The sequence below is a fragment of the Saccostrea cucullata genome, unplaced genomic scaffold (genome assembly GCF_032062105.1).
Source record: "Saccostrea cucullata isolate Sc308-1 unplaced genomic scaffold, CSIRO_AGI_Scuc_v1 ctg7059, whole genome shotgun sequence".
Classification (NCBI taxonomy): Eukaryota; Metazoa; Mollusca; class Bivalvia; order Ostreida; family Ostreidae; genus Saccostrea; species Saccostrea cuccullata.
In genome coordinates, this window is record NW_026928030.1 from 1,685 (window position 1) to 17,009 (window position 15,325).

At 33.3% G+C, this 15,325-nt stretch overlaps 1 protein-coding gene across 1 annotated transcript; it reads right to left on the reverse strand.

Moving 5' to 3' along the window:
* Positions 1–507: 507 nt before the first annotated feature.
* On the reverse strand, positions 508–15,302 carry LOC134276234 (BRO1 domain-containing protein BROX-like). Its single transcript, XM_062758501.1, has 11 exons — positions 15,164–15,302; positions 14,044–14,247; positions 13,750–13,845; positions 13,576–13,648; positions 12,950–13,055; positions 12,454–12,543; positions 6,750–6,835; positions 6,015–6,096; positions 3,492–3,642; positions 2,548–2,707; positions 508–2,212 (listed from the first exon to the last, which is right to left on the reverse strand). The coding sequence occupies exons 1-11, from the start codon at positions 15,262–15,264 to the stop codon at positions 2,105–2,107; spliced, it is 1,257 nt and encodes a 418-aa protein (XP_062614485.1). The 5' UTR covers positions 15,265–15,302; the 3' UTR covers positions 508–2,104.
* Between the last annotated feature and the right edge of the window lie 23 nt (positions 15,303–15,325).

The window sequence follows — 15,325 nt, forward strand, 5'->3', positions numbered from 1 at the left end:
AATAAAGGCTGTAAATCATAAAACTTTGTCATTTGGTGCATCTTAGGTCTTCAGAATGTTTCAATTAAAAAGTAGATCAGTGACTTATTTTTGGAATTTCATCATCTTATCACAAATTTCAAAAAATAAGAAGCTTAAAATCATCAAATCACTTTTGATACAAATTGGGTCCTTGTGGGGTTTCACCCAAAAGGTTGACATTGATGACCTACATTTAAAATTGAACGTCTCGATATTTTGGACACTAAGTGGAATGGAATCATCAAACTTTGTGAAGTTATTAGGGTTTCCACAGATTGTGATGACTGAAGGTAGATGACTCTGAGCTATCTAAATATTTCAGTTTATTTGAAGCCACCAGCACCTTTGGTTCTCAGAAAGTTACTCAAAAAGTAGGTCATGGTGACTTACTTTATTTTCAGGATTTTTTTAAATGACTCTGGATATCAAATTACAAGGATATCATTGAAAATAGGACAAAGAGATAAATGTAATAAATATAAAGAGTTTGCTTGAAATAAACATGAAATTTATTTTACTCATGAAACAGAATCTATATATATTCGGTACCATGTCATAAGTTTTTCAAGTTTTTATAACATCGTAAATTCCAAGAAATATCTGAAAATGCAACTTCATGTACATATGGCTGATGTTTTGCAATAAAAGTAGGAATAAAAATGTAAATAGAAATGGCACGACACCGAATATGTAAAAAAAATCACTTTTTATTTGAGAAAACCTAATTTTCTTGCAAAAATTAAATACTGCCTGCAGGCAAAAATGTGATTCTTGCTTAAATATAAGTACATATTTTGCTAAAGTTTCTATACAGTAATAGCCAAAATTTATAATAATTTTGTCTTGTAATATATTACCAGATGATAATCTTGCAAAAATAAGGTGTCATGAAAATTAAGTAATATACAGGACTTCTTAAAAAATAAAATCTTGTTCCATTCATTGAATAAATTCGATATCCTATGACAAAACATTGACTATTCTTCATACATGTATATTACATGTTTTGTTGTAATATCTAGAATATCCTAGATGTAGAGAGATTCCTCCAAAAGCATCCTCATCTTTATTTCTCCATCTTCGGAAAATGTCTTCTATATTAGTCCAGGGAGTGAAATGGTAAAAGTAATAAACAGACTAACATACATTTATAGACATCTAATCTGCAATTTATTTCAACAAACATATACTAATAATACAATGAATGTATACTGGAAAATTTTATGTATACATTGTATTAGTAATTTTATCTAGTAATTGCATTGTTTTTTAATAACAAAAAATGCTTAAAATTATTAACTGAAAGCAACAAACAAGTTCAGAGATTTGCATGTTAAATTCAAAAGGATGCTAGATAAAAAAAAAAAATCTTTGTTTCTGAGTACATACCAATATGTACATACATGTGAATTCCAAATAATATAATTTATGATATGGCAGACAATATTATTTTAGTAACAATTCATGAAATACTTAAATATTGTACAGTATGCTGTGAAGAGAAAACAAATGCCTCCACATGACAATAACAATTAGGTAGAATACAATGTACATGTCCAGGAAATGGGTAAACTGTGATCATTACAAGAAGGTATGGTGGCTAAAAATACATATACATGTATGTACAATATACTTACATTTATCTACATGAATATTATAACCATGAGCCATAACAAGGTGACTACAATACATCACACAATGAATGAAAGACTGCACTCCTGGAAAAAAAAAATTTCACTACACTATGTAGTACATGTACATACTTTGAAGAGATTTATCTTGACCTTTTTAAATATGATGCTTTACAATTTGAAAAGACAAATCCTTATCAATGCCTTGTACATATTTTTTTTATATCACAACAAAAAATTTTCTAATGAAGTCTGTGTGTTCTTCATGCTCTTGTACATCATTCAAAGTCCAATTATTTATGGAAAGAAAAAAAAATCTATTGGTGATAAGATTGTGTTTACTGTTATCTTAACACATAAAACATGTGTTACATTGTTAACATTGCTGATGCTGAATGTCTGGTTTTCTGTCCTGTTTTGACAAGTGTTTCCATTATGACATCACATATCCATTATGACATCACACATCCACTGAATGTGCCTGGGTCTTTCTCGGACATTGGAGTCTCTTTCTCCTTCACTGGCGGCAGTTCTGTTGGCTTATCTTTCTTGTCTTTGTCCTAAAATTAAAACAAATCAAAGCAAATAATGCCTTCTGCATAAAACAAAATATAATGGATATAGTTTTCATGTTAAAGCTGTAGAAAACTTCAAAGTTATATGTATATAAATATGTACATGACTTAGAAATAGATATTTTCATATCAAATTAATTCAAACATCCTTCATTCAATTTCAAGTAAGTTGACTCAATCCTTTCAATGATTTCAAAATATTTTTTCATTGATTTGAAACTGAGTCTTTGGCTAATTGGACCTGTTTAAATCCCAAAACATTCAATGAATCTTTCTTGTTGATGGTAAAATTATCCTAACTTTAACACTATCATACTTACATTTTCAGGCTTTGGTGCCATTTTGGAATTCATTTTTTCATACACCTCCTTGCTCCAGAGAGGATTTAGGGCGGGGGGAGTAAATGGCTCGGGGGCAGCCAGTCCATAGGTAGCCTTTAACTCCAGAACTGGAGGGTCATATGCCACTTTTTGGTGGTAGCTAAAAAATTAAATGATAACCATACAGTGTGATTCTATCACTTAAATGTACAGTTTGTGCAAGTTAAAAAAAAACAAAGGCCTAAATGAACCTTAAAGGATGTTAGTATTAAGCAGCCACCCCCCCCCCCCCCCCCCCCCAAAAAAAAAAATGTAATGTACAAGCTTTTCAATTTTCTTAGTAATAATCTTATAATGAAAAAAAATTCAGGTTTCTTAAAATTTCAATAAATAAATATATGCAAAGCATAATTTTATATTTTATAGTATACAGTATAGATAATAAAACTCTTTAAACCTATGACTGATGTAGCTGGTAATGGCATGAAAACTGATGGAATTGAGTAATTGACACATCACTCATCAAAATTTATCTTCTTTTTTCAATGTTACACACACTGATCAATAATGGAAGAAAGATATTTTTCCCTGTGAGAGGGAGCCATAAATTTTTAAGGTTACAAAAAGGTTACAACTGGGACCTAATGGCTATAATAAAATAAATATATAAAATTCAGATATCTTTCAACGAAAATATCTTATCCCTTTATATCTAAAATATGTATTTGTTATCGATAAAATTTCTCTATCTTGTTAGATTAATAAGAATAATATATTATTTTGATTGTTGTCTGGTAAAATACGGATAGATGTAGAAAAATATGTATGCTGTGCAAATTGAGCAAGTGCAAGTTTTTACATAAAGGGAAGATAACCCACCATTTCAAACTGATCTAGGTGATTTCAAAGTTAAACACTACAAAAACTTGTACAAATTGACTCACATCATTCCATTCTCCCTTTCACATTTTTCCAACGTTCTTTTCAGAACTGGTCCTAACTTTCTGAAGAAAAGATGGTTGGCTGGTCTTGCAAATGTACCCAGACCTTTAGTACTAGCATATTCTTTGCAAAGAGCCTCAGATTTCTCATAACCTGAAAAAAATTAAGATACAAGTTTATTTCTATCAATATCATTGACAGCAAATGCTGAATGATTTGCTATGACAGTCAGATTAAGGGTGATCTCTTCGACTAAAGATTCAGCTAGTCTCATCTGCTTAAATACCCAGAATACTTGCATTTCAGAGTTTATAAAACTTTATGTAGACTTCTAAGAGTAGAATTTCTTTCCCATTTATTAAGTCTGTTACCTCTGTGCAATACAGAGGAGTCAAAGATACGGTATTATTTAATCTTGGAATAATTTATCTCGGAATTTCGTAACGACTTCAGGGTCAAGTTTTATTATAACTAATTTACACAACTAAGATTAATTGTAGTTTTCTATATTTATAAGAAAAAAATTTCAAAATATTTTCATTAAATGTAAATATTTTGAAAAGTATGAAAAGTAATTGCATAAATTATGCTTAATTGCATTAAAAAATTGATATATTTTTTGCAATAAAATGAAGTATAATAAATTCTTTAAAAAAATTTATTTTACAAAGAAAGACAACTGTGTTTACTCTTTCTGACATTCAAGAAATGTGTACAGCTGTTTTTTTTTGTTACTGAACACTCTACATGTACAACTGATTTTTTTTAACTTATAGTTTTTTTTATAATATATTAATATGAACATATAGTCATAGAGTTCATATTTCATTTTCTAACACCCCCCCCCCTTTAAAAAAGATTCTTAATTAATCCTTTTACATCTGTTTACCCGATAAACTCATGAAAGCATGTTGATTTTTTTTTTGTTGCTAAGAATACTGTAAATCACTTTTTATTCACGAGAACTTTATTTTCGCGTAATTACGCGAGACAGTGTCCTCGCGAAAATAAAATTCTCGCGTATAATAGTATTCCTTAAAATTATATAGAGCAACAACCAGAATTCGTGAAAATTTTGTCTCGCTAATCAAGAGTCAATGAAAATCTCGCGAAAATAAGGTGTCGCGAAAATTTAGTGATCTAAAGTATCTGATGGTCCTATGATCTGTATTAAGAATGCATAATTGTATCTTTAAAAATTACAACTAAGGGTAAGAAATGTACTTTGTAAGGTATATGCTGTACAGAAAAGCTGTTATTCTTAGTTCACTGACCACCCATTAGACTTTACATTATATCACACATTGTATTAATCATGGCAATCCACAGACTTCTACAATTAAATATCCCTTACAGGGAGCCAAATATTTCCAAACGCAGTGAAAATTTATGGTTTCCACATAGATTCACCCCACATGAATTCTAAAGAAGCACTGAATTATATCCTGATTTAAGAATTGAAAGTTTTCTGAATCAAATAAAATGTTGTAGAATTGTTTCTTAAACGAAAATCTGATTTCAACTATTCAAACACAGTTTAATTAACATTCTAAATTGTAGAATATTGTCTAAAACAAAATTTAATCAGAAACCTTTTCTCAATATTTTTTTAAAATGAATCATAAGCTTTTAAAGGTAGACAACTCCAGTTAATCAATGGCTGATACATATATATTATTATAACAGTAACTTGATCCGAAGAGTCGTATCACGTCGAGTTGACAGTTGCGGATCATCAGATCTAACGAGACACGAAGCGTCGAGTTTGATCTGATTATCCGCGCCTGTCAACGAGAAGTGATACGGCTCTTTGGATCAAGTTACTGTTATATTGATGAATTTATTACATACCCCCTTATAAGTAGCAAAATATAGCGAAATAAAACTTAAGAGATCAATTGTATAATTTTTATCCATAAAACAAGGCATAAAAACAATGGACTTTTTGACGCGCCAGAAAAATAACGTCATGTTTCTGCGTACTACGTCATCAGTTTCAGAGAGTGGTGATATGGATTCAGAAAACAAGTGTGATGATCCGGAAAGTCGGATCACGAAGTCACGTGATAGCGTAAAATCAACAGTAAAATTCAGTGATACACATTAGGTATATAATACATTCTAAATAATGTAACATAGTTGAATTTGATTTACTAGTATTTTAAATTTCATTCAAAGGTATAGCTCAAGGTAGAAGAGCCTCAAAAATAAAAATTTATTCTGTAGCTTTTGCTCTGAACACAAATGTTGAACTGTTTTTGGGAGTACTGATAACCTGGGAATAACCCATGAAATCCCATCTTTACTTACACTTGACCCCCTCCTGCAGCCCTCGTACCCTGCCTTTACTTACACTTGACCCCCTCCTGCAGCCCTCGTACCCTGCCTTTACTTACACTTGACCCCCTCCTGCAGCCCTCGTACCCTGCCTTTACTTACACTTGACCCCCTCCTGCAGCCCTCGTACCCTACTTTTACTTACACTTGACCCCCTCCTGCAGCCCTCGTACCCTGCTTTTACTTACACTTGACCCCCTCCTGCAGCCCTCGTACAGCCTCTCCACATTTGTCCTGCGCCAACAATGTCTCCCCCTGATAGCAGTAGGCCTGAGTTACAAAGAAATACATGTCAGAAATATCATCTTATTTACTTTATCATACAATTGTATTGTTAACAAGTAGAAATACTGTCAGATGCTGTACACATGTACTCTTTACTGTTATTAGTATAATGCATACATATTGTATTGGCTTTAAGGACAAAATGTTTTTTTTGTTAAATAATTTTATGCTAAATTAATCTCTACAAAAGGTCACTATAATTTACAAAAGCTAATGAATTTTTTGAAACTTTGTTTTCAGCTTTTCAGAACACACAATTAATTCCTAGGTAAGAACAGAACTGTTGTAATTCAATTGGTTGGACCAGATAAATTCCATGGTCATTGTGGACCTCTCTCCTTACAGAGGGCATATGTAATCCTCCTGAAGGGGGATTTTTCTATCCCTCACTTAAACATGAATGATTTTACCAGACTCCTTCCACTGAAGTGACAAAGTAGAGTAGATGTCCTATTTATTAAATGGATACACTATGAACTTTTGGTTGTTTCTAGGATCCGGGTTTCTCTAATACTGTATTACAAGGACAAAAAATAAATGTTAAGGTCAGATAAAACACTCATTAAGTTATTTGGTTTGGCATGTTTTGTGGTAAAACTATCAAACCTCTCCCAGCCTTTGTCTGATGTTTAACTCACATAAGCTTTGTAAAATTCACACTTTAACTGGAAGTACTTCCTCCATTTCCCAACTACTTTGATGTCCAGACTTTGCAGAGCATCATCTAAAATAAAGTTCAAAATCTACATCAGTCTAGTATCCTTAATAAAGTGCCGCGCCACAGCATGATACGCGCGTCAAAAAAATTACAATTTTCTTAAACAGTTTAGGTGCAAGAAAATCACATCAACCTTGATTCTAAGATTTCGATGATTTTTCCATTCCTTAAAATATTTATCCATCCCCTGTGATGTAGGCATCAATTATAATAAATATTACATCACTGATAGATTTATGTGCTGGTTGTATTAGACCTTGTCAAATGCCCATCATCAAATTAGTCTTAACAACTTAATCTATACCAAATTAATTTTGAAAAGAAAAGGCTGGCCATCAAATGACATATGTTATAAACTGACCAACAGTTCCTCTGTCTACTTCCCAAAGGGTACAGCTTAATCAGAGCGACTGAGACAGCTAGCCTTCCAACATTGAACTCATTAATTAATCTTTAACTGGATGCTTGTCTACTCATTACTACCAAGAGATGAATGGGTCTGCACTATCTACTATAATTTTTTTTTAAAACATATAAAATACTCAAAGATTTTTTTTTTTGGTTGAGATTTAATTTCCAACAGGTTTTTTTAATATGTAATTCATATGGACATGTGATTCCACCCCACCCCATAAAATTAGTTTTTAAATTAATAATATTACATAATATCAGATTAGTCTATTATGCAAATCAAATTAGTTTTAATTACTTTTCATCAAATTCATTTTAAAACTTAGGCTAGTCAACAAGAGCTATTTCTAATCACACAGGATTACCCATTTGCCCAATACTCAAGGGATATAGATAACATCAATGCTCTGTCAGTAAGCTCCTCGCACTCAAAACCCATTAATTTCTCTCTAATTTGACATGCAATTTTCTGTTATCAAAATTCTTCTTGACCAGTGCTTGATAATTACTCTCATGGGAGAGGCAGGATTTCTCTGACATACATTATATTTGTTATACATTGCTGTTAAGTATATGCTTAGAAAAAATAAGTATTTTCTTGATTTAACACCTTCTTAACAAGAACAGTGCAATACTCTTACATTATTTGGGATGTGTAAATGAAAAGTAAAAAGACACATTTTTTTTTTTTAAATTCACTTAAATTAAAGGTCACAGTGACCTTGAAATAGGTCGCGACACACCTTCTACCTAAGATGCATAAACTGGCCAAGTTTGATGATTGTAGGTCTTATGGTTTTCTAGATATGGGCCGGAAAGGATTTTTCCATATTTGGCTATAACTTCTTAATTAAAGGTCAGAGCAACCTCCTTTTTGTGCACGACACACCTTCTACCCAAGATGCATCAGATGACAAAGTTTGATAATCCTAGGCCTAGTAGTATTAAAGTTATGAGCCGGAAACGAAAAAGCTAACAGACAGACGGACAGACGGACGGACACGAAGCCTATAACATAATACGTCCCGTCTTATAAAAAGTAATATATATGTACCAGGTACATGACAACAAGAGGCCCATGGGCCACATCGCTCACCCGAGCATTGTGGCTAGGAAAAAGTAGAAATTGGTTATATTTACAATACTATAGAAAAGTGTAAAACCAAAAGTTTGGCCCCGCCCTACCCCCGGGGGTCATGACTTGAACAAACTTGAATCTACAATACCTGAGGATGCATCCATATACAGTTAATTCTCGATAAACCGCCACCTTTTGTGATTTAGAAATCATGGCGGTATAACAGATTTGGCGATGAATTGAATTTTCCATCTTTTAGGAAATAAGATGTAGGGTTATCGTTCTTAGATATACCATTTAGCGTTTCTATTCTTATTATCACATGTACATGTATTTAAAAACATATTTTTAAATTTGAAAATACTTCAAGTAATTTTTTTATGTACAATTTCGCTAAAACAAAATATTCAGTTATGAAATTAAGACAAGTACATGCGTATGCATGTAAATCTGCACGTCTGATATTGAAAAAAAAATGCGGGGTCGATCGTTGTGATATATTGCCTAAATTAGTATGTAAAATAAGTTCTTAAATAAATTCATTGTTTATAAAAGCATTGTTAATGAAACGTTCACAATTTCTGACTTATACTTATTTTTAAAGCAAATTTTGCATTGTTTTTAAAAGCAGAGATCATGAAAATAATTCGTTATCGGCGAAATTTACAACGACCGCTTTCGTGGCTAAGCCTTAATTATATGATTTTATTAAACAGAAAAACAAAATTATTCTAACCGTTCATGTTAAAATTATTGTTTACTTAATTGCATGTACCTTGACTGGCTTTGCATGCTTTACAACAGGGATAGCATCAACCAATTAACCGTGCTTCACTGACCACATACACCTGTGGCGGTATTATCGAGATAATTGACATTTAAAAATGGACGTTTGTTTTGAAAACAGGGTGGCAGATGGCGGTATGCGAATTTGGCGTTATAAAGAGAATTTTATATAGCAGGAAAAACGTTCTTGGGAAATCATGGCGGTATTGCGAAAATGGCGATGAATCGAATGGCGATAATTCGAGAATTGACTGTAAATATGAGCAATTATGGCTTTGCTGTTCTTGAGAAGAAGATTTTTCAAGAGTTTTCCTATATATTTCTATATAAAACTTTGGTTGGCCATTGTGGTCCCGCCCTACCCCCGGGGGTCATGATTGGAACAAACTTGAATCTACACTACCTAGGGATGCTTCCACATAAATATTAGCAATTATGGCTTTGCTGTTCTTGAGAAAAAGTTTTTTAAAGAATTTTCCTATGTATTTCTATATACAAATTTGGTCGGCCATTGCGGCCCCGCCCTACCCCCGGGGGTCATGATTTGAACAAAATTGAATACACTACAACCTGGGGATGCTTCCATATAAATATGAGCAATTATGGCTTTGCTGTTCTTAAGAAGAAGATTTTTAAAGAATTTTCCAATATATTTCTATGTAAAACTTTGGTCGGCCATTGTGGCCCCGCCCTACCCCCGGGGGACATGATTTGAACAAACTTGAATCTACACTACCTGGGGATGCTTCCATATAAATGTGAGCAATTATGGCTTTGCTGTTCTTAAGAAGAAGACTTTTAAAGAATTTTCCTATATATTTTCATATAAAACTTTGGTCGGCCATTGTGGCCCTGCCCTATCCCCGGGGGTCATGATTGGAACAAACTTGAATCTACACTACAACCTGGGGATGCTTCCATATAAATATGAGCAATCATGGCTTTGCTGTTCTTGAGAAGAAGATTTTTAAAGAATTTTCCTATATATTTCTATATAAAACTTTGGTCGGCCATTGTGGCCCCGCCCTACCCCCGGGGGACATGATTTGAACAAACTTTAATCTACACTACCTGAGGATGTTTCCCCATAAGTTTCATCTTTCCTGGCAAGGTGGTTCTTGAGAAAAAGATTTTTAAAACATAATACCAAATTTTCACTAATTCTCAATTATCTCCCCTTGAATGAGGGAGCGGCCCTTCATTTGAACAAACTTGAATCCCCTTCACCCAAGAATGCTTTGTGGCAAGTTTGGTTGAAATTGGCCCAGCAGTTCTTGAGAAGAAGTCGAAAATGTGAAAAGTTTACAGACAGACAGACAGACGGACAGACGGACGCCGGACAAAATGTGATCAGAAAAGCTCACTTGAGCCTTCGGCTCAGGTGAGCTAAAAACATTTCTTTTCATCTCCATGAATGAAACTTGAAAAGAAAGAAAAAGCCCGATCAATGGCTAAAGAGCCATTTCTAAACAAATATTCTAAAATGAATAGCATACAGGTAACCTGAAAATCACTTCTGTTTTAATTTCTCATGAAGTTAAAAATAATCACAATGAAATACATTTGTACTAGGGCTGGGATGATATATTGAGATATCGATTCTGTGTGAGGAAAATACACATGACAATACATATGAAGAAATATCAAATAAAAAATTCTGAGTTATGTTTTTCTTTGTTTATTTAATATTTAGGGTTTAATATATAAAATAAATAAGCTAAATATATCAGTATAAATATGAAATAAATAATGATTAACACCACTTGAGTAAAAAGGTTTTGTTTTACAATTAACAACTATTTTGAATAAATTACTCTTATTTGCAAAGAAATATTTTTTTTTTTCAATGCAAAAAAGATTTTATCACCAATTAAACATATTGTGATACATATTGTATCGTGACTCAAATATTGTGATACGTAGCGATATAGAACAAGAGGCCCAGGGGCCACATCGCTCACCTGAGCAAATCGGCTAGGAAAAAACACAAATCAGATCAGAACTGAAAATTTTACTGAAGGGGGGGGGGGGGGGGGGGGGGGGGAGGGCTTGAATCTAATACTACTTTAGAATGCCTTCATATTAATACAGCATATAACTTTGCAGTTCTTGATAAAAAAGATTTTTTAAAAACATTTTCTTCCTATACTATCACTAATCATTGCTTTGAAGTACTTGAGAAGAAGATTTTCCTATAAATTCCTGTGTAAAACTTTGATCAGCCATTGTGGCCCCATCCTACCCCTGGGTTTCATGATTTGTACAAACTTGAATCTACACTACCTGAGGATGCTTCCACATGAGTTTCATCTTTCCTGGCCCAGTGGTTTTTGAGAAGAAGATTTTTAAAGATTTTCTCTATATACTCCCATGTAAAACTTTGATCAGCCATTCTGGCCCCACCCTACTCCTGGGGGTCATGATTTAAACAAACCTGAATCTACACTACCTGAGGATGCTTTCACATGAGTTTCATTTTTTTTGGGCCCAGTGGTTCTTGGGAAGAAGATTTTTTAAGATTTTCCCTATACACTCCTATATAAAAATTTGATCGGCCATTGTGGCCCCACCCTACCCCCGGGGGTCATTATTTGAAAAAACTTGAATCTACACTACCTGAGGATGCTTTCACATGAGTTTCATTTTTTTTGGCCCAGTGGTTCTTGAGAATAAGATTTTTTAAGATTTTCCCTATATACTCCTACATAAAAATTTGATCGGCCATTGTGACCCCACCCTACCCCCGGGGGTCATGATTTGAACAAATTTGAATCTACACTAACTGAGGATGCTTCCACATGAGTTTCATCTTTCCTGGCCCAGTGGTTTTTGAGAAGAAGATTTTTAAAGATTTTCTCTATATACTCCCATGTAAAACTTTGATCGGCCATTGTGGCCCCACCCTACCCCCGGGGGTCATGATTTGAAGAAACTTGAATCTACACTACCTGAGGATGCTTCCACATGAGTTTTATCTTTCCTGGCCCAGTGGTTCTTGAGAAGAAGATTTTTTAAAAATGTCATTAATTTTTCACTAATTCATAATTATCTCCCCTTGGAAAAGGGTGTGGCCCTTCATTTGAACAAACTTGAATCCCCTTCACCTAAGGATACTTTGTGGCAAGTTTGGTTGAAATTGGCCCAGTGGTTCTTGAGAAGAAGATGAAAATGTGAAAAGTTAACGACGACAACGACAACGACTACGACAACGACAACGACAGACAACGGACAAATTTTGATCAGAAAAGCTCACTTGAGCCTTCGGCTCAGGTGAGCTAAAAAGTTGTATCATCCCAGCCCTAATTTGTACACAAATTTCCATGCAAATACATGTAGTAAAGAAACAAACCTGCTTTTTGATACAGCTGGGAAGTCTCGTAAGACAGAGCAGCAATTAAACTTGGAGAATGTTTCATCTCAACAGCTCTGGCCAATGTCACTGAAATAGTAGGATGTCTGTAACTATCTCAGAAAGTAGCTCATAACCTAGAAGGTTGTTACATATCTCCGATTCAAAAGTGTTATTAAGTGAAATCTACCTAATCCAAAATCAGCATATAAACATTTTTTTCCACAATGAATTCCAGCCCTTATTAAGATTGCACTTTTATTGTTTTTTTTTCTATGTTCTTTACATTGTGAAATCTGACACCCTGTCTATTACGACACAAATTTTGTCAAGTTAAACAGGTTTCAATGTAATTTTTAAAATTTTAATCCATTATCTATATTAAAGTTTCTTATCAATTCTAAATTTTGACAATGTTTGGTTCAACATAAAAAGTCAAATTTCAAAGGGAATATTTACAAATGTTGGATTAATTTTGTATTTAAATAATATTTACCCTCCTGGGCCTCCCCAGTACAATGATAAATGTAGGCATCCAGTACACGACTGTCTGTGTCTATCGCATTCTCTGTATTGTCTGACAGGCGTCCTATCAAATCATCCTGTTAAGAAAATACAACAAATAAATATTAAAACATAGAAATGAATCAGAACACATTTATATGGGAAAGAACATAATTCACTAGAACTGTCCAATAGGGACAAATACCCCCCCTCTCCCCCTCTCGCTTGGTTTTTCGGAGAAGGTGCCAATTCACATATATTTCATGGATCTATGAAGAGGTGTTCACATTTTTCTTATAAATATTCGCGAGATCTTACTTTTGGTACTTATAAGCAGGACAAAATTTTCACAAATTCTTGTTATTGCTAAAAGAAACTATGCTAATAAAATTGTACGCAAGAACAAAATTTTCGAAATCTGTAGGTCTCACATAAGAAGGCAAAAAATTTTATGAAAAAAAATCATTTACAGTAGTGTTTTTTTTTAATTGTTCAAGAACAAAAAATGTAAGAATCACTGCACAGGAGTGATGAAACATACTGTGTGGGTGGGAGAAATTCAGTTCCATAAACACATTAAACACAGAATGTGTTAAATCATTTTGATACATGTATTACCTTTACATAGGTAAATATTCCTGCAGCAATCTTCAGACATTTGTGTACCTCCTTTGCTTCTTCCATATCTGGCCTTACATTTGAATAACAAGTTTGTGTGAATGTGTATAATTTGTATATGTATAAAATTCAGAAATGGTAGTTTTCATCATAAAATATGTTAATGATACTTACTCTTCTTTGGCAGCTAACTTAGCAGCATGTTTAGTGTACCATAATGCCACGTTTATCGCCATACTTGCAGCTTCAAAAACAGAATCTTGCTGCTCCCTATAAATAAAAAAGCAATAGTAACCTTAATATCAACCACAGAATATTTTCTCTTCTTTGTCAATTTAATAATGTATAGATGACAAGTATGTTGTAAGGCTGGTGTAAATTTTGATTGAAATATCCCTGTTTCTAAAGGTAAGGAGTGGATATGTTGCAATTACATGTTCAACATGAGTATACCAAAATAACTAATACTTGACAGCATTTCCTAGTAGGCTGTTTGTCCATCTATATTTTATGGCTCTCCTCAGTTTATTTTCAGATTCATTTTCCTCAAATGGCTGTATCAAGCCCAGAAGCAGAGAGAAGTAATCATTGACAGCCTTCTCCACAGTCACAGTTTCGTGGTTTGGATCTGTTAACAGTTCAAGCAGTTTGCCCCTTGTCTGACGCATTTGACTGTTATAATGAATAATGATAATTATTATCATGAATTCTTTGAACTATATGTTAATAACATATACTGTAGAAGTACTTTTTTCCACATTATATTAATTTGCGCTATGTACGCGGTCAAACATTTTCCCATCATATATACATAATATAAATGTAAGCCATATAGTGAGAGTCATAAAACCAGCGTTATTTTCCACCCACGGTTGAAACAGAAATAGAGATTCCGCAGAATTTTTACCCTGTGGAAAATAGTACATCTACAGTATTCAATTCACGGGTGCTTGAGTATTGGTTTATACATAAGTAAACCTTTTGATATAGCTGTACATATTTATAAATAATTTAATTCTGATTGTAACGCTGTATTTGATTGGATAAAAAATTTACTTCATATCGTATAAAATGGGTTGCCTACGTCACAATGACTTAACGTAAAAAACGTATCAATCCGCCTGATGTTACATTCAAATTTGGTACAAGTTGAAGTCATTTTATTAGAATAATCACCTTTTTTTCTTGCATCAAATGAATGAAAATTAAATTATAAGCAATGAATTTAATAGCTACCCATTTTATACGGTATAAACTGGGTTGGAACAGTTTACGCTTTTTTATAAATCGCTTCGCAGTTTATAAAGCGTAAACTGCCCCAACCCAGTTTATACCATATAAAATGGGTAGCTATTAAATTCATTCCTTAAATCAAGACACAGGCACCAGTGGTTTAACAGATCTACTTAAACTCTGCAAAACAAGTTTGTTAATCAGGTAAAATCAGACAAATATCACCAGATGTTAATTAAAGTTTAATTTGTTTACTAAATATAAAAGGTGCTTTCTATTAAACAATTAGAACTACTCTTTATGAATGACTCATAGTCATTATCATCTGATCATAGTAAATATTCCACTGTCTTACGCGAATATTTGTCTCGTTTTGTCGTCCGTTGACACGCCTGCTAACTCAAAAGTTAGAGTAGATGTAGCCTTTAGCGGGTTTCTGTGGAACCAGTAAGACATGACTTATTTTTAAATCGCTTCACAAATTCGTTTATTTCTGGAATCTTTTCCTCTATCACTG